Here is a 23,911-nt window from a genome sequence, read left to right on the forward strand (position 1 = left end):
GCTAAGCTTTCGCCACTGAGATGACTATCTTACATTGGTACGAAGGTCGCTGAAGGGAGGGAACGGGTGAGATAGCGAGAAGAAAGAAATGGGAGCTCCGATTTCTGTCACTATCTTTTCTCAGACTGAAAAATCATCTGCGGTGTGTCTTTCTGACTAACATGTAAAAAAATATATATATAAGTATGACCAAGGAGCACCTTGGGGAAGAAGAAATTGCTTTGAATCGTGTGTCTTTGATTTGCCTTTGCCCCCCCCCTTCCCTTTGATCTCTGAACAGGCAGCCACATCGGATGTCTTTGGCAACCGACTCCCAGGATGATGCAGTCAAGAAATTTGATTTGTTTGGGTTTATTCATATCATTAAGAATAAAAAAAAATCTGGCTTTAGGCATCCATCGCGCCCACATTGTAAATAAACTAAAGTGGGTTTGATAGCGTGGCTGTAATGTGGATCTATAACGTCGTGTCTCCTCCCTTGTTCTCAAAAGGCTTTTGTTTCTCAGTGTTTCCTCCCGCCTGCGGGCATAAAAACACATGAAGGTCATTTGTTATGATAAGGCCGTGGTACGTTCAGCAGCGAACCTCCCCGATGAAATGACTCGGTGTGCCGCGCTTAACCGTGTGTGCTCGGCTTCCCCAGCATTTCTCCAAGACGCGGCGGCTCCGTTCACACTCATATTTCATGTCGTGTTCACAACCCGGGGGCCGCGGCTGAGTTTTAGCCTTTTACGCTGCTTTTACCGACCCACGGGGAAACTGTAGACAGTGGGCGAGTACATTATGTCTTTCTCTCTCCCTCGCCAAACACAAGCGCCTGCTTTGATGTGACCGATCAAATCACTGTCACGCTCGGCGGAATGTTGAGCTGCAGAAGCAGCAGCTGCTCTTGTTGCCATCCATGTGTTTGATGAGCTTTATTCCAACTTAAAGACATTCCCTGTTTAATTGGTGCGGCTCTGACGCGCTGTCAGAAGGCAGGACATGAGAAATCTGGGGACAAGATGATGAGTCTGGGTTTTAGCAGTAGGGTTGCACTGATGTCATTTTATTTCAACTCTTTTTTTTCTTTTTAATCTTCTGGCCACAGAAACAAGTCATGAGTAGAAGATTTAGATTAAACGGAACTGTGTTGTCTGCAGCAGCGCGTTGGACCGCTTTCTGAGCATACGCTATAAATGGAAACGCTGTTGCACACAGATCTCCTGAGTTTAGTCATGTTTATTATTAGGACCAGGTGTGAATACATGTGAATGCACTCTTGTTCCCGGAGACGCTGTGTTAGCTAAGAAGCATCAGTTGTGAGGCGAAGTCAGAAAATTCACGAAATCCTCAGGCCTTTTTTTTCAGTCCGGCCATTCTTGTTTAAACCAAATTGGCTGGAAGGCTTTAAACATGTACAGCTTGTAGCTTTTCTGTGACTTAAAGTGAATTTTTGTTTGTTTTCGGATGAAATCTGTCAGACACCAGCTCCATTTACCTGCTTGATGTAGCAGAATCTGGCAGCCCACGGCACTGCTCCTGCTGCTACTAATATGGGTTGAGCTGTAACTAAAGCATGAATTCATGCTTTTTTTTCCAACTTTCCTAATTGCTATAAGTACTCCACCTGTCCGCATGGGAAGATATCCCCCTCTTGATGTGATTTTAGTGTAGCGATGAGTGACAGCCCCCATAGAAATAGCAGCACATTAGCAGAACAGCAGTATTAGCCCTCCTTCGGTGACTGCACAACATGCATTTGTGCAAAGCACTGTGAGGAGCTCAGCCATGGCTCTGCAGCACTCAAAACCCAATACATCATTTCTGTAATTAGGCAAAAAAAATGGACAGGGGAATGAATGGTATGGTCCCAAAGTCTTGAGCCACCCAGCATTTCACAAGCAGCTGCAGCCACAACAATTTATCATTTGTTCCCATTTTCCAGGGCTACAATACAAGTGTCAACGATATCACAGATTAACAGGTAGAAAAACGTATTTTTGCTCCAACAAGGTGATTCTCAATGGGCTGTTAGCCAAAAAAAACCCTTGTCATATATCAACATGGAGTGCAGTGTGTCCTCGAGAAATTGAAGGAATATGGAAAGGAAAAGAAGAAGAAATGGCTGGCCTGAAAAATGATCTAAAACACAGGGATGAAATGGGAACAAATCCAGCAAAGAGCTGACAGAAAACCTCAGAGATGCATCTGGATCTCTGGTTGGAAGAATCATCTGAAATGGTGGCCATCAGGAAGCTGTTAAGGAAGGGAAAGGGGAGTTAACGCCGAGGCATGTGGAAAAAGAAACAAGAACTGGACTGAACATAAGTGGCAACAACAGGTCTGATGGAGTTATGAGTCTGTAGGATCATCTGGCCGAGCGCAGAATTAAGGGTAGAAAATAAACAAAGAAGAGATTTAGAAAATTTGTCAAAAAGTCTGGAAGACTGTGAACACTACACTGTAAAACTTCAAATCTATCACTAAAATTTTCTTTTGATTATTCACATGTCTCATGTTGGCCAAAAGAGGTGGCCTTTTGGCCTGGAGGACACAGGTTCAAATCCCAGACTGGCAACCACCAATAGAAGGTGGAAATCTGTATTTCACCTGTATTTATAGTCATTTGTTTTGTGATGTGCACGATAACATCTGTCATGTCAATGTAAAGGTATAAACTGTTTTTATTAATCAGTTTTTGGAATTTAACCTTCATTTAATGTTTAATTTATACTGTTTCTTGAGCTACTGGAATGGTGCCATTTTAAAGTGTTTTTTCTCTTCTCTTTTTGAAAGTAAACTAAATTTACAATAAGAAACTTATCAAAGACTGTAATGATAAAGCTGTTCAGATATAATATAGGTTTTCAAACTTTACTCTTTATTTGCCTATGATTCATCAAACATGGCTGCTTCTTGTTTTCCAGGTGCTACATAGAGGCATAAAAAAGCAGAAAAAGACTGCGCAGAATGGCAGATGTGCAGATATTTCACAGTTTTGGTTCTGACTAAAGTATGTAAATCCGCTCAAACTGCTACAGATGATTAAAACAGAACACATACTCCACCAGATTAAACTTATTCCTGAACATCTTTCATTTAAGGCGGTTTTTTCAATATCACGAGCTTCAGCAGAGCTAAGATTGGTATTTTTAAAATTGAAGAAATTGATAGTTTTGCTCCTTACATCTTCTTCCTGCACATAAAATAGAATTAGAGGAGGTGCATACAAAGGCATCAGTTTATATATTTTAATTACATTACTTTATCAGGTGGAATATAAATTACTGCTCAAATATGTGGTGGAAAAAGTAAATAAATACAAGAAGTAGTGGTGTCTCAGCTTCAAGGATCTTGCGAGTTGTCTCTTTGTTCAGTTTGAGGTCAGGCCTGAGTCGTGCCTTTCGGAGGTAATTGCAGCTTCTCCATTAATGGTTTCTGCCTTTCTGCTGAATAAGAACTCTTAACCAAACAACATTGTAAAGATTTTTTCTTTTCTTTTTTTTTTTTTTAAAAGAAACAGGCCTAGCATCTTTGCACATTCTCCATTGTGACTGTCAGTCCCATCAGTTGTAAACTGAAAGCTGTGTGTTTTGAAACGCGTGTCCCAAAGAGGCTGTCTATCTCCATCGATCGCCGGTGCGATCCCTTTAGCTGTTGTGCTGAAGTGGTCAAAGGTAAATGCTATTTTAATGAAGTCTGGTTATTGATTTTACTCTGGTGTTTGTTTGTGGAGTTAGAAATTTGAGTGTCACTTGAAGCCAGGGTAATCAGGCTTGATGCACATTTCTGCTCTGAAATTGTAGGCGGCTCGTGCGGCTGTGTTAAAGCTGCCTAAACACAACACAAATCAGCCTGCAAATCCTTCCTTTAGGAGGGAAAAGCGACGATTGCAACATTTGTTGAGAGTAATTACATCAAAAAAGAGAAAAATCTTCGCTGCTAAAATTTATGCCACTGTGTGTTATGGAGATTTAGTCCAAGAATTGGATTTCTCCAGCTGTGAAATCAGTTTTGTAGTCCTGCTGGCCAACCACGTCATTATGCTGTCCCCCCTCCCGCCGTAGTTTCCCACCGCTGCACACTCCAAGCCTTTTCCGCACCACCAGCTCCCTTTGCATTTACGGCATCCGGCCTTGTGCCACATGTTATTATCGATGTCTTGGGTCAACTTATCTCAGACTCTGAGCCGTGTGTGTCACTTCATTGGTTCTGCGTTCACCCAGATGCAGGGAAATGGAACCCCAAGCCTTTTATGAGAAGCGCTTCAGTCTGAGCCGTTGTGTCAGAAGAGATGCATCATATGTTTTGGAAAACTAATGAAGCATGTGTGTAGCGGATCCTCAAATGTTAAACATCACACTTCAAAAGCCCTCGTCAATATTTCTGAGTGGGATCAAGATGAGAGGGTCTCCTCCTGTGAGTTAGCGGATGGTTTACAGATCAGGCCTCTGTGTCATTTACTCTACATAAGTATTTAACCCCTTGTCTACTGCCCATGTCATTTTGTTGTGATGTGTGCAAGTGGTAGTGCATGTAGTCATGCCAGTTGTCCATCACAGGTGATGCAATCACAGCCTACAACACAACAAGTAAAGATTAAACTGTGAGGAGCCGTGCATTAGACGGTTATAATGCACGACGCAAAGTGTAGAACACCACGGCGTGCAGCGGAGTCTAGCGGTGTGTTCAGACCAAACGCGTTTTGAGCGTCAAGAGCGGCAGGTTTCCATGTAAAGTCCATGTGGAGGCACGGCAAGGGGGCGTCGAGCTTTCTTACGTCACGTTTTGAGCGTCGGCGGTCTGCACCAAAAATTTAAGAAGTTTTTTAAGCTCAAACGCCAGAGATGGAAAATCTGAACTTTGGCCGCTTGATGCGGGGCGTCAACCAATCAGAGCAATCAGCTCGCAGGTCCTGGAGGAGACGCCATTACTCCGTGCAATATTTAGGATAACCATTCCTTGCTAAAAAGCTGAATGTTACTGAATTGGCAACGTAGCAGGATACGTTGCCTACCAACGCTTTGTTTGGGGAGGGGTGGCGGCTCTCTGCTGAGTGCGGCTCTTGTTGCATTAACAGTGACTATCACTGCCCTACGACAACTTCCTCTTTATTTCACTTTATTTATTAAAAAAAAACATGCCATCTCTCTACTGCACCGCCATCATTCAAACTGACTGGAAGAAAAGCTCCGCCTTTTCCCCTCTATTTTCCGCCGCGTTTGCCGCTCGTTCCAGACAAGCGGCAAATGCGGCAGGTGCGTCGGGAGCGTTTAGGGCGTCAGACACAAAAGTGGCAGTTTAATGACCAGCATCAAGCGTTCAGCGTTTTGAGCATTTTTTGAGGCTCAAAGCACTGTTTGGTCTGAACACATCGTAATGCGTGGATATGAGTTGTTTAATCCCACAAAGTGTGACCATGCTAAAGTATAGGAACTATTTCACGTTGGCTTTGATGTACCTTTTATGGGAAACAACCGTCATCAAGGTACAGCGCATTTTTCTTATTCACCTGTTAAAAGCTACCTGATCGCAATCATTTGATTAACGTGTTGCTATGGTGACCACCATAACGGAGGGATATTTCAGTGATTTAGCTCGCCGAACTACGTGTGCGTATTTGTGAAAATCAGGCAACCAGTTGTCATTGGAATTATCGCCGACCGTGGTAAAATGATTCATAACTAATCCATAATCCTGACAATCTACTTTTTTAAAAGCTGAATTTAGCCTGCAGCATGTAAAAGGTCCAATGCTGAACTTTGGTAGATTTTCTCACATTGACAGCCTGTAGCAACAGCTTTTTCAACATCTTATATCTGTATCTTCTCTGAGCTCTCTTCAGCCCATAAAAGTCAGTCTGATGTCAACCTTGTCTTATCATTTACTGTATCCATTTCTCTCCATCTTTCCCTGGTTTCTTCTAAAATGTCTTCATATGTTTCATTGCTTAGTCAGCCTTGGCGCATGTTCACCCCTTGCAAATGTGTTCCTATCCAGTTGCTGGCACATGATGCACTAGCATAAATGGAAACAATGCTGTGATGTAATGTCCATGGATGGGGGGAAAAAAAGTTGTAAAGTGTGGTTTTTCAGCCTCTGGAAGCTACAGGGCAAAATGGCTCCAGGGATGTACATAATGCATGTAGGTATGCCATCAAAACAGCCAGAAGAACAGAGTTTTATGGTCAGAAACTTGTGAAGTGTTCCCCTCACTTGAAACTTTCGAAGCTTCCATTCCTGACGGTGTTGCAAGGAAGAGCACAGCATTCACCAAATCAACTGTTTCACGCTAAGAAAAAAGTCTTTTGGACAATACTAATAATAAAATGTGTATTTTTTAAATAAATGCTTGATATAACAGTTAATAATACAGTAACAACAGGGTCAACAGAAATGGGATTACAATCATAGATCCAAATGGAGTGGTAGAGATTATTCCAATAGCTTTATTTACACACATTATTAATAGTCACTTTATAGTCACTGGAAAACAGTGAAGTAATGAGGACTGATGCATCAAATAATCAACGGATTCCTGAAAATAAAGATACTCTGTTTGCATTAAATGTTCTTTGAATGTCCTGACTGCAAGAAATTCCTTATGCAGCATGTATAAAGGTTTTTTTTTTATTATTTAAAAGCTGTAAAAGATTTATTTTATTGTACTTCATTGGGTTTACAATCAGGCAAGTTGTGTCAGACTCACAACTGTAGTCATCTAAATGCATCCAATTAAATACCGTTTGGAAAGATGCTTCTTGTGTCAAGTATTTACTCTACATGTTTTAGTACACCTTGTAATCTTGTAATTTTGGGTTCTCCACGAATGCCACATTTTTAGGAAATTTCCCTGGAACAGGAGGGGGGTTGTTATTTGCTTTGCGGTGCCATCCTGAGCTTTGGACTGCAAACAAGTCGAGAGAGCAAGGAGTATAAAATGTGTGATTAGGCTTTACCTCAGAGCAAAAACCATTCCAACATTGATCTGTCTGCCAAACACCTTCTTAAATATATCCGTGGCAGAATCCGTTCTTGTATTAATGCGCCTAAACCTCTTTCCAGACATAGAATGTGTAACATTGCTGGCACCATCCGTCTGTTAGATGTCGTTTTTTGGCATTCAAGCATACGTTTCTGTTATTAAACGGCCCATCTGGATGCTGTTCTGAAGCATAACTTAGGTTTTCTGGCACCTGCTTGCTGCAGTCCTTCCTTTTCATCTCAACGGCGGCCATCCTGGAAATGTGATCAATTGATCCCTTTTTTTTTTTTTTTTTTTTTTTTTTTAAAATAAATTTGCTCACTTAAGATTAATTTGGGAAAAGTCTGAGCTCAGAGCATGCTCCTGGGCTGCATCAGTCGCCGGGGAGCAGAGCAGCGTGAATGAAAGGACGCTTTGAAGTTCAGATCTGCTTCCCACATCTGTTGCTATGACAATAACAAGCAATAACCCTCTTTTCAGCAATCACCAAAAAACTTTTACACCTGTAATCTGGCTTCAAATGATAACGTCATGTTTACTGTGAAGACATATTTTACAGCAATTTACTTCCGAGTCTCCCCTCTTGCTACTTTTTGTAGCTGGAAGTACATCACATAATGCACAGCGGCACAACCGCCCATTAACACATTATCAAATGTCCTGATGCAGAGAAGAGGGCAGCCCATCATGTGGAATCACAGGGAAACGCTTTGAAAAGAGAAACCGGCGTGCAGTTTGTTGTACATCAGCATATGGAGGATGTGGACAGCTTTCTCTTGCCCCCTGTTGAAAGCAGCAGAACAAGCATGGGGGCGCGTTTCATTAGTCTGTCAAACTCAATGATATTTAGAGCCCCGAACCCCTGGCCAGGACTGGAAAACTCAATCAGTGCACTGATTTCATAACCCAGCTTGGTGACAGGGCTTATTTTATCGCCCTGCTGATTCATTCTAATAAACGCCGGCTGCCCACCGCTGAAATACAACCTACCTGCCTTACCCTCCTGTCCTCCACGAGTCGACCCGGAAAAAAAGAGGGGGAGAGGAGAGGGATAAATCAGAATGGCGGCAACTGGAGGGTGCAGATAATCCATCGCTGCTCCGGGTGTAGCCAGCAAGTCTGCCACCCCGCTCCTCCCTCCATCTGCACCCTTAAGCACAAATCAGAATTCGGGAAGCCGTTGATCTGTGTGGGCTCACTGGGTCCATTGATTGTGGACGATGGAGGAGGAGAGGGGCGATAAATAATCAGAGGCAGAGTGCGGAGGGTGAAGGAAAACAATTATCTGCGGAGGTGGAAGGCACATAAAGTGAGGAATGATAAACACTGTGAAATATGATTGACTCCAAGTGATATATAGGAGCTGAAGGACGGGCGGAGAGGCCTGTGTGTGCAGAGATATCCTTGAAGGCCTCACTACATTCGCTAAGGCTCTAACCACATTCTCCTCTGTGTGTGTGTGTGTGTGTGTGTGTGTGTTTCTCCACAGACAACAGATGACATCGTCTCGTCGGCAGAGTGCTCCAGCGACGACGAGGACCTGGAGGAGTGCGACTCCGGACATGCAGGTGGGATGAGTGTGTCGAAGTTGTGCTTGCTCTGAACCTGGTCTAGTTCTCCTTCTCTTTCTTTGATTTGCTACCGAGGAGCTTCTCCTCTTAGCATCAAGCCCCATGGAAAACCTCAAGTGTAACTTAAAAAAAATAAATAAAAGACAAAAACAAAAAAGTCTTCCAATAAGCAGCCAACTGCAAGAAAACGTCCATTGCAGAAAGAGTTTGCAGAACTCTTTGCAGACGGATAAGAGCAGTAAGAAGTTCATTTCTATCTGCATCCTTTAGCATGCTTTCCACAGGAAGTCCCAAGTTTAACTGTGACTACGTCAGGACTTGTGGAAGTTACACTTAGCTATGGGGCCACAGGTTGCCGACATGAGGAGGCGTTGATACTAACTTTGTTCTCTCAGCATTCGACTGAGAGCCAAAACTTTCCACAGCAAAGTACGAAATTAGTATCAAGCTGCATGTCGCCCGCGCTGATGCTTCAAAATGTATCTGTCCTGTACATGGTTGACTTCCTCTTGCTGTGCGTGTGTGCGTCTCTCTTGACAGAGGATACATTTTGAGATTCTTTCGAGAACAAAGATGCTTTCAGCCTAGATACTGTGATATGTAGCAGACTAACTGCAACAGAGCCTCTTCCTCCCTTCTTCTTCTCTTGTTTGTACCTCTGTTTCCTTCGTCGGAGGCTTGCCTTACCTGAAACATTCTAATAGAGAACAGATATCCTCGAATTTCTGTGCGCATCGTCTCTCTTTCCTCCTCCCTCTGCACACACACACACACACACACACATACACACACAAACTCACAGGTATCACTTTGTGATTGCATCAAAGTGAGCTGGAGTTTGAAAATAAACACAGAGCTGGAAATAATGCAGCATATTTGAAAAAAAAAAAAAAAGGAGTGGTTAATTTTTGAGGCAACTTGGGTTTGGGTGACTAGCGGAGAAGCAGCTGTCAGTCACATGCAGCTGGCACGCGTCCTGATAATGTGGACTGAAATAAAAAAGCAGGAGAATGAGCTGCATTAAAACTGACTCAGTGCTCAACAAGCAGCTCCCCCTCAGGCGCTCTGGAAATCATTAACAGCTCAGGCTATTTGATTGCTTCACTGTCCTTCAAAATACTATCACAGCAGACTAATTGAAGCCGCATTAATCTGGCTAAACATGGCTCAGCATATGTCCACTTTTCACGGCTAATAATAAGCCTGAAATAAAACACTGTGTTATCTGTGGGTGGAGAACACAGTGAAGCATTTGTTTATTTCCTTCTATTGTAGTGGATATCTTCCTGTTTCTCTGCGATCTGGTCAGAGGAGCTTCGTTGGCTTTTAAGGAATTAATTCCTTGGAGATATGACGGCGTTTAGGGTCTCCCGACGAGAAGCAGAAGCCATTTTCTCTGCAGCTTTATCGAGCTCACCTTAAGCTTAATATATTCCTCTCCCAACATCTTTGGATTAACAAACCCTCAAACCCAAGTTGTCTTGAAAATAGAAAGAAAAAAAGTGGAAGTGCGCCCATGTGTAGTGGGAACTCATAACCAGCTGGAACACGGTACCCTCCCCTCATTTAGTGGCAACATAGACACACTCATACCTACTGTACATTTCACCGTGTTGACACAGAAATTCATGTCCTCATTCCTTGCCTCGCTTCCAGTTGTGTGACCAGTTGCATGACATGCTGTTGGTTTCTTTTCCGTTTCCTGTTTTTTTTTTTTTTCTTCTTTTGCATTTGGTTTTGGTTTTTCGTTGGTTTTCTTCTGTGGTGCACGCATGAACATGAGCTCGGTTGTTTAAGATTTCAGCTTTTTGTTTTTTTTGGTTGGGTCCAGGTTTGGTAAAACGGGGTCTTTTATTTATTTCTTCACTTTCTTTTCTTGTTTTGCTGTGGCTGTTTCTTGATTATTGTTTTTTTTTTTTTTTCATATCCATTGGTGTTATTATTATTTCTTTGGTGTCGTCATCATCCGTCGTCCCACCTCCAAGCAAGGATAAAGCCGCTCCTCCCGTTTTTGCCTCATCTTGTGCCGCATGAACTTTTGGTGGTTGGAAAATTCAAAGTTCTCTTCCTCATCATCATCAAGTTTTGTGTTTAGTCATTAATTGATTTTTTTTGTGCCATGGGGTTTCTAAAGAACCACCCCTTCCCCCTCCTCCATCATCTTCAATCCAGCGTAGGGAAATGAACGGCAACAAAATCTTTTCTTGCCATCATCCTTTTTTTGGCCTTGTGCAGGCAACCCCATTCTGTCTCAAGAAAGTTGTGTGTGAAAGAATGGCCCTTCCTTCCCCTCTTCGTCTCCCCCACTCTGAGCCTCACCCCTCCCCTCTCCTCCCTCCCCCTGCATCCCCACTCAGCCACCTCCTTTCTTTTAGCCTTTCTGCATATACATGTCTGTTTGAATGCAGATGGCATAAAAAGAGTTTTATTGCCACAAAGTATATCTGTTTTTCTATTCTATCTGTTGCTCCAAGTAGAAGGCATTTGTGGCATGCGTCGTGCTGGACTGTACCACAGCTCTGTAGACTTACCAATAAACCTCTAACCACCCCACCCACCCACTTACCTCCCTGCTTCTGCATGGCTTCCATTATATGTGCTGCTTATTCTCCACCCATAACTCTCAGGCTGTCTCCCCTTTTACCTCCCCAACCTGGCTTCTACTCCGTGTCAGGGTGCGTGCTCTGGGGGGGCACCCCTACCGGCGGCCCCCCCTGCAGCAGCTCCTCCCTCGGAGGCGTCTTGTTGTTGTGCCCGTGCCTGCTGTCTCTGTCAGCGCTCCGTCTGCGTCTGCCAAACAGCCTGTCTCGTCCGCACCACGTTGCTCGTCTTGTATTTGTGTCGTCTTGTGTGTTTAAGAAAAGCTGTCGAACCTCGCCCTCCCCCTTTCCCCCCTTCAAACTTTTTCCCCCAAGCGAGTTCCACAAGAGAGCAAACAGAGTGTGCAGCGAAAACCTGGAAAGTCCTGAATAAGTACAAGCACACGTTCATACCACCGTTAGGTGGAAACGGCCGCTGAAAGACGAGCTAGACGAAGGACGCGACTGCATTTATCTTTCATTTCACACTTATTAACCAAGTTGTAGCTTGTCATTACTGTGTAATCAGAGCAGTTTTGTGATTAATATGTAATTGGATTAAATTAATTCATGCAAATGATTGAGTCAAACGATTCAGCAAATTATAAACCATTTTATATGCATTTTCTTGTTTTTCTTGGGATGTTTTTAGCCACAGGAGGTTAAAAAAGTTTCCCATCAGATGTTTTATAGCAGTGTTAGTTGGAGAAGCGCAGGTGAGACTAATAACGGACAAAAGGCTTTGCTGCGTTTGCCCAGGAGTCGTATCAGGAAGACAGCTTTACAAATCTTTGAATTCATGAAGGGAACAGAGCCATCATTACTGGTGTTAGTTACAGCTCCGTTTCAAAGCTTGTCTGCCATGAGAACAACTAAGAGGATTGGAGTGGTTGTCACAAACTGAGGGATAAAGTAGAAGAAATCTCAAATAAAAGTGCAAAGTGGTGAAGAATCGCAGTAAAAGTCACCAGGTTAAGGCTCACTGAGGTGTTTAAGGTTGGCTGGTTTGGGGTCAGTTAAAGGAAAATTATGATAAGTAGACACATAACTGAATGTAAAACAAAAAGAAAGGTTTGAAGCAGAAGAACTGAAGACGATTTTTACCCAACAATTGTGCTCGACTCTGTAAAGCTCACCGTTTTTGGTTTGATGACCACCAACTGCACCATCTTAGTCCAACTTACCCAAAACACGCTTTGCTCCTGATTGCAGCCTGCAAGTTTATGTTATTTATATCCAATATCCATCATATACATCTTTAAATATTAGTATTAAGCAAAAATGTGATGTAATGTGGAGGTAATGTCAGTCAATGTCAGCGAGCCCGCTCAGTTTTGAGACATTTCTGTTGGGGAGTCATTCGTCTTTTGCTCAGAAGGAGTCGATACAAGTCGTTTCTGCATCAGATAGTTGCTAAACATCCACTGGGTTCGCATAACACCAGATGTTCAGCAGCACAGAGTTCATTTAACCAATATAACAATTTTTAAGGCCCGATCTATTTCAGATGGTGAGATAAAATAGGTTTTTGGTTTCCCGGTTCTGAGCAGATGTTGGCTGGACTCACCTATCGAAAGCCCATCTTTATTTTCCAGTCTGCCGGTCTTTCTACTGCAAGACATATACAGAGTTCTTCCAGTAAGCCACACAACCACAGTGGGAAGTAAAGACCATCCCTATAATATCAACATAAACTCACATTTAAGGTTCATCATTCACATCCTAAAAATCTATCAACAATTACGACTTGAAAGAAAATGGTTGAGTTGAGATCAGCGGATTTAACTGGAAAAGGGTTAGCAGTTAAAGATGTTCTTTAATGTAGAGGTGATGGGGACCAAAACTGAGCTAAAAGCAGAGTTAACATTAGTGTGAAGGTATATTGGGTTAAAGTTTGTAATGCTGCCCTTCAGCTGTGTGATCAAGCTCGTGATCATGTGATGTTTGTAAAAAACTTAGACACCAAATTAAAATAGTATAAGCTTTTCATCCTGAAGCTGCAGACTGCCAATTTCCAGTTTAGAAAATATAGATTCAAACAAAAGTGTCTGAACAGAGTAAAGTGTGAGCAGCTACAGCTTGGTATGTGGTGAAGATGACTTTGCTTTTTTTTACAGTGTAAAGCCGTTTAAGCCATTTTCTGGCAGGAAGGGATTATTTTCAGAGAGAAACTGAAAAGGATCAAAATTCCCCATTTTGATGAGCGGTGATGAGGTTTTAGTGTTTGATGAATCTCTGCAGAGTTTAGAGCAGATCTACGATCAGGGAAATGAGCCCGTCATATGGTTTGATGCTTGAGGTGTCGGTAAATAACCCTGGAAACGCCACACCTTTAGTTTTCCCCATTCTATGCCAACCTTTGTCTTGTGTTACTACAGATAACAAACCTTCAAAAAGGTCGTTTCCGTCTTTTTGAACATCATCCAACTATGCCATTTTTCCGAAAGGGTGAGTGCCATTCTGCATGTCAGTTAAATACATCATTAAAAAAGACAGAGTTCTTAACAAACAGGCCGTATATGGTCCTGCAGGCACCATTACCCTCAGCCTTTGATCAAGCAGAACACGGATCAAACAGATGGATGACATCTATAAATGTCTCCTCATCTCATTGGCCTTGGGTAGGTAACGTCTACGATCTATTAACCCCATCAACGTTACGCTGAAGGCACGGATGTAATGTGGCGTGATTCCTTCATTGCTGTATACGAAGAGTAAAAGGTGCAGGGTGAGGTACAGTGGCTTCCACTGTGGCTTCCGTCAAGGCCCACTGAGCCGGCTGTCACTTCAACACAGGCCTCAGATCAGTTTAAAGGTTACCCAGCTGACACATGTCCGCCGCGCGCAGAGGTGCAGCCTAATGGCTGTATAGCAAATCGACCAGCTGACAGGGGGGCTAGCAGCCACGCCTGCTGGAGATGCCAATTCAATACTCCATCCTGCAGCCAGCCGCATGATGATGGATTAGGAGGTATCTGCTTTGCGCTGTTGCTTCAAATAGTTTTTCCTCCAGCCAGCGGTGGTCCCCACATCCACTCACTGTGCAATGCTCAACTTTTAGCATGGAAAAGAACATCCACTGGTGAGAAACTAGGCTTCTGTTGGCAGCAGTGTGCACAGGCCAGATAAGATAATTTAATGGGGTGAAGTGCTTTCAAGGTACGCATTTGTGGAAAGCTCAGCCATTCCACAGCGTACAATATAATCCCCGCTATGTCCCTGCAAGTGTGTCCACACTGAAGATGTGTGTTGCTTGCTCTCTGGTAATCAGTTCACAACCTGTAGCTGGTAGAGGTGAATGAATCTGCTACAGCAGGTCTCTAGGCACAATGCTTGAACCACAATGGGATTTCAGGGGCCCCAAACCACTGACTCGCCCACAATTTGCAGCCCTCCGAATCCCATTGACTCAGTTCATCCATGGTTGGTGCTGGTGCGCCAACTTTCTGCTTTAAAGGTACGGCGCAGTAAAACCCTGACACATCGTCAGGATTCATCTCCATTCGGAAGCCTCAGCAAACGCTGGTGGATCAACCAGGGAGAGAAAAGAGGGAAAGCAGAGAGGGAGTGGAGGAAAGTGGTGGAAGGAAATATGCTGCTCTAAGATTTCTGCATCTGTAGCCTTGAAGCTGCTGAGGTAGCCAATCAGCCATTTATATTTACTTTAATTCCCCGTCAAAAGGCCGCTCAGGCAGGCAGCAGATAATGTCTGAAAGGAAAAGGCTTATAAATGAAGTTGGTTTCATTTTCACTCTTTTAGTGATGCAAAGGCCAGTCGGAGGGCACAAAGCAGCACTTGTGCATCTCAGGTCAAGGCTCCCTTTCACTTGAAAAGAAACAAAAAGAGATTAAAATTGGCTGCACGTCTATCAGAGTGAATAATTATTAGCCAGAGTGGTGGGGGCTCGGACCTAAACCCCCCACCCCCATCCATCTTGACAAGTTTGAAAAACAAACGCAATCTGGTTGAGCAAACCCATTAGCAACCGCAGTGTTTGCCTGCTTCAGAAATGCGGCATGACGTGCAACGCTTGTGCAAGACCTTACACGGGATTAAAGTGTTTACCCAAACATCAAGGTCCTCTGCTCTGACTTTACTGGAGACCCCTTTAAACTGCAGCGTTTCCCCTCCCATCCAAGTGTTTTGTTGATACAGCGTAAAAGCTAACAGTTGCCGAAAGCTGTTTACCAAGAAAGGAGTGAAAAGATGCAAACAAGGCCGAGACAACGAGGGGAGAGGAAGGGTGGTGGTGCTGGTAGGTGCGGGGGGGGGGGGGGGGGGGTTGGGTAAATAAAACCCGAGATGAAATCAGTTATACCATGCTGTTGTTGTTTATTTAACAGGGCAGCTTCTGTTATTGCAGTAATATCACAGCAACATGAGCTGCTAGCAGAAGACGAGAAGATCTCGGTTATTGCGGTACAAAAAAAAAAAAGAAAAGAAAAAAACAGAAAAAGAAAAAGTAAATGCAGCTCTATATCATGTCTTTCCCTGGAGCGCGGCCAGGCAGTTAGGTAATTCACATTTAAGATGTCAGTGTTTGCAATATCCAGTCGGTTCAGCGTGACACATGACATATTTACTCAACGCTGAGCTCACAGATCCTGTTTGCAAAATGAGCAGCCTGCAGAGGAGGAACCCACACCTGATATCTGAAGACAAATGTGCACACCTCTTTAAATTCACCAGAGGCATAAATAAAGCCCACCAACCTGCGCCCTCTTGTGGAACTCCAGATGTTTTATCTGCCAAACAAAGGCTGTTGGTTATGCACATAACACAAAGCATCTAAACATCTCATAAAGAGGAGCTCATTAATTATCCCCCTTCTCCACCTCTTGATTAATTAAGGAATGTGGTGGACCTAAATGGCACTTAATGCCGGTTATATATCACCCACGGTGCACCTTTTCCCCCTGTTAACCACTGATGAATGGTTTGCTTGAGAGAATATCCCACAGCCCTTGGTGGCGGTGTCCTTTACTGACCTTTCTTAACCCCACCCTCCCACCCCTCACCTGTCTTACCCCTGGCTTGCTGTATTTGTTACTGTATCTTACTCTCCCTAAATGCAACTTACTTAAAGCATGCATTAACCCAACTTCTTATAAGTGGAACTCAAATCCAAAGACAAAGAAAAAAAAAAGAAGACATGTCTGATTTTTCCTCTCTCTGACTGACGTACATCCAGATTGCACGCTCTGTCCTGTGTTTAAAAATACTAACAAGAGAAATGTGAAGCAACTAATAATAAAGAGGTTATTATTAGTTCTCTGAAGGTGGTGACACTTTGCCTATAAACTGTCCCCCCCCTCTCTTTGTCTGCCTCAGTGTGTGCTTTCTGGTTGTTCATCTTTGATAGTGTGAGAGATTTAATGCTTTCTTTCTTGCTTGCTAATCTGTTATCTTTATTGTCTTCTCCTCTCCCCCCTCGTGCATATATGTGAACACGCATATATGTCAGCCTCTGTTTCCTTTTCTGAAAATGTTCAAATTTTAACCTGCTAATTAGATAAGAATCACTATTTCCAATGTTTTAATGTTTTATTCCCCTTAATTAGAAGTAAACTTCCTTTTTTTCTCTATGAAACCAGTTCAGTTTTGTTAACAGAAAGGCTCTTTGTTTGTTGCTTTTTTTAACATTGGTTGTCAAATTTATGTTTTGTTTTTCCATTGGAAATTCAAATTCACGCTCTCATAGAGAAAAAAAGAGAAGACGCCTCCAAAGTAGACCCTCGCCACTATCTTAAAACTGTTCCAATCTTGTTTTTAGTCTTTTAATGCTGCTCTTTCTTACTCACCTGTTTTTTTTTTAATAAGCTATCTCTGATTTGGAATTTGGATTTAATCAATGAATGAGTGTTAATTTTTTTCTTGCATGGCAAAGAAGTTGCAGCTTAGGGTTTGTAAAACTGTCAGTGTTGAGAGTGCTGTTCTCTTTTGTAGATGGGCATGTATATGCTCATTGTTTGTATATCCCCATCCCTTCCTTACAGCCAAAAGCTCTAATGCCGCCCGACCGCTTCGTGCCGCCTTTACATGGACATGGCAACTGATGTACACGTTCACCCCCATCTATGTCATTTCCTTCCTAGTATGTTCATAGGTCCCACCCCGTCTCACACTCCCTCTTCCCAAACCCTTTACGTAGAGACTCTTTAAGATATGTACAGACATCCATTATTTGTTCATTACTGATGAACAAGTTAAAATAAAATAATTTTTTAAAAAAAGGATAAAGAGTCATCTAATCAGGCTGTAGATATCAATGGAGATTAATCAATCAAAGCAAGAATTATAGACATACAGTTCTCTTTTTTATATAAAGTCAAATTACTTTAAAAAAAAAAAAAAAGGAAGAAATCCTGAACAGAATGGTGAAGATTATTTTCATGTCATGATGTGTGGATGTATGTGTTGTTGCCTCCCTGTGCCATCCTGTCGAAAAGAGAAATATATACTACTTTAATCAGAAACTGTTAAAAAGAATCTAACCTAACTTGTCCAAAGGCATTCTTACACAACTTTCTTTTGTAAATTTTTTTTCTTCCTGCCAAAATCATGCGGGCAATTTGTTGATGTAAGTTGACAAAACTGACGGTATGCTTTCTTCCTTTGAAAACCTTTTCTTTTCTTTTTCTTTTTCTGTAGGCTTTTATGATTTTCCGAGCTGACTTTGCTTTTTTTTCCTGTTTTTTCTACTTACTTCCTACTAATCCTTTTTCTGGATAGCTCTATCTGTGGCTTTACTTTGTGAATGTTTTCTGACGATGTTTGCTCTAACTCTGAAGTCTTTTTTGCAATGCTTTAATTCTTTTTATTATCTTTTTTTCCCTTCATTTCTGTTGTGTTCTTTTCTTTATTGTTCCAAAAGGTTTGCATCTCTTTATAGTGCCCTGTTTGTGAGCCTTTGCAATGTACAAACAAGCCACTTTGGCAAGAGGATAAGCAGCTTCAATAGACATCTGAATGTTTCAGACTCTTTGTAGTCGTCAAACTAATAAAGCTTAATGGATTCATGAAAAAAATAGCAATAATAATATTAGAGGAATACTGTTTCATTTTTTTTTTCTGAATGGAAGCTGTAATGAGCAAGATTCTGGTAGAAGTCAGAAAACATTCAGGTGTTGATGAACTGCTCGGTAACTTTATGCCACAGTGGTAACTGTAGGGTCAAAAGGCAAGGGGCCAGGGCTAATAGGGGAGCCCACTAACGCTGATGAAACAAAAACAATTAGGTGGCTTTTAGGATGTGAGTTATGTAGATCAGCTCAACAATGGTAAATCCAAAATACAGATCAACTTTTTAAAAGGCGTATGGAAAAAAATAATAATATAATTCACATCAATGTACATGTTTAAAGACCCACTACATAACTTTTTTTTTTACCATAAAAGTCCGCGTCCTGGACTTGTTCGCTACACAGCGACATCTATTATGTGCATTTCTAGAGTCGCCGCTTACCAGCAGCGTCCTGAGGCTGAGAAACCGCACTATACAACTTTTACGAGATGTTTTACTTCACGGTATAATGAGGAACTGGCAGTTTTGAACATGCAACAATCATGGTTCAGCAAAGGAACGCAAGAAGATTAAAAGAGAGAAAGGGGCCAAACAAGAGTCATGGTAAGATCGTTATTTGCTGGCTGGAGAGAGCTAATAGGTCAGGAAGGATGCAAGACAGATGCTGAAGTTGCGTCAATAGGTGGCGTGACAGAGAAAATAGTAAAAGTTCTGTAGTGTGTCTTTAACATGTCAGAATTGTTGTAGTGCAAATCTTGTCCACCAGGGGGCGGACAACAGTAAAAGACTTTATAGGAAAGAGGTCTAATAATACCTCAGCCAACATCAATATATCTATCATGTGGTTAATGAGCCAAGGACATCGATCTAGAATGCAAACACTGAAAAAATCAATACAAAACTCATGTATCTAATGCACTTTTATTTTGAAAAAGGCTACATTTCGACTTTCCCCATAATTTTCTATTTATTACTAGGCTGTCTTCATTAAGAATTTCTTTTTTAATTAATTAATTTAAATACCTAAGCTTAAGAATAAAAATGGTTAACTATATTCTAATTGCATTTTGAGATTTTGATATGAATGGAAATGACTGTTCAAAGAGCTGAGATATTGTTCATATTGATCCTAAATTATGAGCATGTGGCGTAGCGGTTAGCACTGCTGTCTCACATAAGAACTTTTCTGGTTTAAACCTCGTCTGGGGGAGGGTTAAAACTCTACCCTTTTTTGTGTGGAGTTTGCATGTTCTGTTATGTGTGGGTTCTCTCCAGGTACTAAGGCTTCCTCACACCCACAAGGTGTGCACATTAGCTTCATTGCTATGGTTAATTGATCACTTATAACATGTAAGTTGGTCTAGATAAGAGTGCCTGCCAAATGACTGTAGAAAAGAACATCGAATCGATATCGGATCATTGCAGAATTTAAAAATATCGGCAAACATCAAATCGATATCCCTCAAAATCGATATATCTTATCGTGATCAAATTGGCGAGCAAAGTTTTCATTATAAAGTAAAGCAGTAGGTGAGACATCAGGAACTAAAGTGTTAAAGAAACACAAGAAGATATTTCTTAGACTTTATCACACTTCCAGTCCATTTTTCATCTCTGACGCAGAAGCTGTTAGTAATTACTGGCTCATGTAGGTCAGCGGGATTTAAAAAAGCACCTCTCCCAGCAGCTGCAGTAAGAAACACCACACAAATTGTTTCTCATTTCAAACTTAGTAAACGTGCTTTCAGGCCCACTGCCTCTGCACTTGATTTGCAAACAAATGTTAACACCCTCTGCTTCTTTGTATCCACAGAGTGCATATTTTAGAGCTCCCTGTTTTTGAACGGACTAAGGAGGATTTTCTTTAGTAGACAAATGAAGCATCATTTAAGTGGAGAAACATGCAGAATGTAACTGAACAGAGGTCCACACAATGAATAGGGCATGAACATGTGGCACATAAACATACGATAACCACGTCTGAGTGTGCAGAGCATTAAAAATGTACCAGATTGTGTTATTTGAGAACATGTAGGATGTTTAGGAGTTGATACGAGGTGGCAGTCTAAGTGGCTCACCCTTGTGCATCCCTCAAAGCCTTTTGATGCAATGTAAACTTTATTTATGGCTGTTGTTTTCTTTCAGTTTGGGTCTTGTTTGGTTCTGAGTTTCATTGTTTTTGCACTGGTACAGTACTTTCTGTTCTTTCATTTTTTATCTTCAGTTTATTCCTTTCCTATGTTGAGCTTTGCTTTTTACGTTCTTTGTTTACTGATTCTTTTGGTGTCGGACTGCTTCTTGGTTGGGTCATGGATGAATTTCCGCCCCACTGATTTGTGTTTCTGTCTCTTTCACTTTGCAGGAGGGGAGCTAGTCATCCCCATTCTAGTCGAGGACCCCATAGACATCCCTTCTGTATCCACCCGCTCACCCTTCATTCCCTTCCCCCCTTCCCTCCGCCCTGTCCCCACCATCATTGAGACCACCAAAGAATCCTTGGCCATGGCCACTGAGGCGGGGGTACCTTGCTTGTCGGACCGAGGCAGCGATGATTGTGATGGTGGTGATGGTGGTGATGATGGTGATGATGATGATGATGATGGCATGGTGATTTCGGGGTTTGGCTCTGGCGAAGCTTTCGACTCTAGCCTGCCCCCGACTGACGATGAAGATTTTTACACCACCTTCTCCCTGGTAACAGATAAGATCTTGACCACATCGGCCTATGAAGGTGGCTACAAAGCCCTCGCGCCCAAGTGGGAGGCCAAGGACTTGAGGCCTAGCAAAGCCTCAGAGGCAGGTAGAACTACACCCACCTCGCCTCTACCCGACATCCGGGGCACACCGCCAGCGGCGGTCCCCTCGGACACGCCACCCAAGCTGCCCGCAGGAAAAATGAACAACCGCGAGGTAAAACCCCCGCAGCCAGACATAGTCCTGCTGCCCTTGCCCACATCCTATGACCTGGACGGCACTAAGCCACGGGGCCCCTTCATCACTTCGCCCATGCTGCGCACCGTGCCTGCTGCCCTGCCCACGGTGCCTGGCGTGGTGAGGCGAGTTCCCCCCGGGGCCTCAGAGGTGATCCGGGAATCCAGCAGTACCACGGGCATGGTGGTGGGCATCGTCTCAGCCGCCGCCCTCTGCATCCTCATCCTCCTCTACGCCATGTACAAGTATAGAAACAGGGACGAGGGTTCCTACCAGGTGGACGAAACGCGCAACTACATCAGCAACTCAGCGCAAACCAATGGCGCTGTGTTGAAGGATAAAGCACCAAGCGGCAGTGCCAAAGGCAGTGCCAGTAGCAAGAGACCGAAAGACAAGGACAAGGAGTATTATGTATAGAAATCTAGTCATTTCCCAACACATAAAAAAAAACGAACTGTTTGGAACAAAGTTATAAACACTTTTGACAGTACCATATTGGCAACTGTGATTTAAAAACGAACTAAACCTCTTGAGAAACTTGAGACTCACTGAGTCACTGAAACATTTAAAGAACTTTGGCTTATGGAAGCACACTTACTATTGTAAGCATTACAAAGAGACAATGCAGTGCAACTTCATCGGGACTTGGCTTTGACTTTTTTAAGGAGTCTCTGCTGGAGACATGTGGCAGTGTGAATAACATCACTTTCACACCCACACAACCCCAAGTGACTGTGAAGAGGTGTGTGACCCTTGGAGTTCTAATGACCTTGTCCATTGTAACCCTGTAAAATACAAATTGCTGTCATTTCGGCCATTCTGAGCATGCATGTGAGGTGTATGTGACGTGGTGCTGGCATCTGTGTAAGGGAGGGACCTCAAGAAACTATGATTGTCTGGAAAGTTGGAAGTCAAAACATGAATTTGCTATTGAAAGGGGTTGGATTAAATGTTGGATTAAATGTAGCTTTCATGGACAAGACCTGAGGTAAAGTATATGTGTACTTAAAAAACGTCTTTTTTTAATTTCTATATTGTGTTGGAGTTTTTTTTAAATTCATTTGTTGAGTTATCTATTTATTGGTTAATTTATTTATTTATTGAATTAATGTGTGTGTTAGAAGGATGATGGCCAGTCGGGGTTGACTAGACAGTGCTCAGTGGCTGCTCAGCAGGATGTGATATCTCAATGTTTTACTCTCCCTCTGTTACATCTCATTTTAAAATTGGACTTCTGTGCAAGGCATTTAAATTATAGATGGTGCTCAAGCGTGCAAGAGTCAAGGAATTAGGCTAAAAGTGCAAAATCTCTGATTTTTTTTTTTTACTTTCCTTCATATGATTTACCTAATTTTTTATGCATTTACTGACATGCTTTGGCATCATAACTTGTCTAGCTACGATGTAATTGTCACAATCGTATATATATAGAAAAAAAATCAGGTGAACAGGTGTGATTCTATCTGTTGTCACAGATAACTGTGTCAAAACAGCAAATATGTTTACATAACTAATTACATCTAGCCGTAGTGCTTTGCGGGTCAATATTGTACAGAAAGTTCAAGTTTCTGTTGGTTTTTTTTGTTGGTTTTTTTTTTTTTTAAATCATCTTCACACAAAGACAGTCCATTTGATTTTCTTGCTGTAGCAACATGACAGGAAAAGAAGTCATTTTCATTTTTTTGTCCTGGAGAAATAAAGTTGTGTGCACAGGAACATCAGCTTAGGCAGAAAGAAAGTGTTGTTAGGTTAGAAGTCTAGTCTCTCTAGATGGTGTTTCTCTTCAGTCGCATGAATATTTGACCATCAGAAGCTGACAGTCAAACACCGCCCTCGATTGTCGTGTGAGGGACTCCTCCTCCTCCTTCTGGAATTACTTTCATCATGTTATTTATTTTTTTATTGGAAATTTTAAAAAAGGAAAACTAAAAAACAGAATAAGAGAATAAAGACAGAATATGGTGGATTTGGAGATCTGTGTTAGCACCTTATTGACTTAGAGGTGTTGTTTGTTTTGTTTGCTTGTTTTGTCGTCTTTTTCTTTTCTTTTCTTTTTTACTGTGACATCAATGTCTTGTCAGCTTTGCTTTTCATTTTCTCTTTTTTTCTTTAATTATTGTACAGCTAATTTCATGTTCAATTTATATGACATTATGTTCTGGGGATTTATTGTTTTTTTTATGTCTTTATTTGCTGCTGAAATGATTTGTTCTCATTCATTTTCATGCAAATCAGTCAGTGTGTATGTTTTTGTGTTGGTACTTGGCTTTTTCAACCAGTTAATTATTGTCTTATGCTCCCTTGACTCCAGACAATTCCCAGAAATAAAAAGAAAATGTTGTTCCCAAACGTTTTGGGTGTTAGACTGCGGGTGGCTGTCGCTCTCTTGTCCATGCTGTGCAGCCAGATCGGGAAAACGGCATTGCGAGAAGATGGAGACAGATACCATCCACACCAAGCGCTACTCTCTGAGGTGCAATCTTTCATCCATTCCAGCTATCACCTCACTGGTTTCCCTTTATACCAAAAAGTGGTATCATTTCTATTCAAATGAAGTCCAGAGCAGAGCATCTCCACACTCTCATTTACCTACCGATGATTATGCAAATTCACGGTGTTCATTGAGGCAACAAGAGAAGAAGAAGTGCAGAGAGAAAACAGAAAAAGAGCCCAGAGTCTTCACAACATTGGGATGGCTTCAGAGTGAAGTTGTTGCTAGTTCAATTCTTCACAACCATATGGTCCGGTTATGAGCTTCTTAACACAGCAGCACCTGCTTTTCCAGCTCGTTTTTACACCGTCCATATTTCATGCAAATGGGCCTTCACAGAGCCGGTC

At 42.2% G+C, this 23,911-nt stretch overlaps 1 protein-coding gene across 1 annotated transcript in view; it reads left to right on the top strand.

Annotated features, from left to right (window-relative positions):
* Positions 1-23,387, top strand: part of nrxn3b (neurexin 3b) — a gene marked incomplete at its 5' end in the record, with an annotated part of 250,073 nt that extends 226,686 nt beyond the window's left edge. Inside the window, 2 exons of the mRNA XM_079255634.1 lie at positions 8,457-8,535; positions 20,505-23,387. Of these exons, the coding sequence (XP_079111760.1) occupies positions 8,457-8,535; positions 20,505-21,490 (1,065 nt within the window). The 3' untranslated portion in view covers positions 21,491-23,387. The remainder of the gene's footprint in view (positions 1-8,456; positions 8,536-20,504) is intronic.
* Positions 23,388-23,911: the final 524 nt, after the last annotated feature.

This window comes from Telmatherina bonti, assembly GCF_933228915.1.
Source record: "Telmatherina bonti genome assembly, chromosome: 16".
Taxonomy (NCBI): Eukaryota; Metazoa; Chordata; class Actinopteri; order Atheriniformes; family Telmatherinidae; genus Telmatherina; species Telmatherina bonti.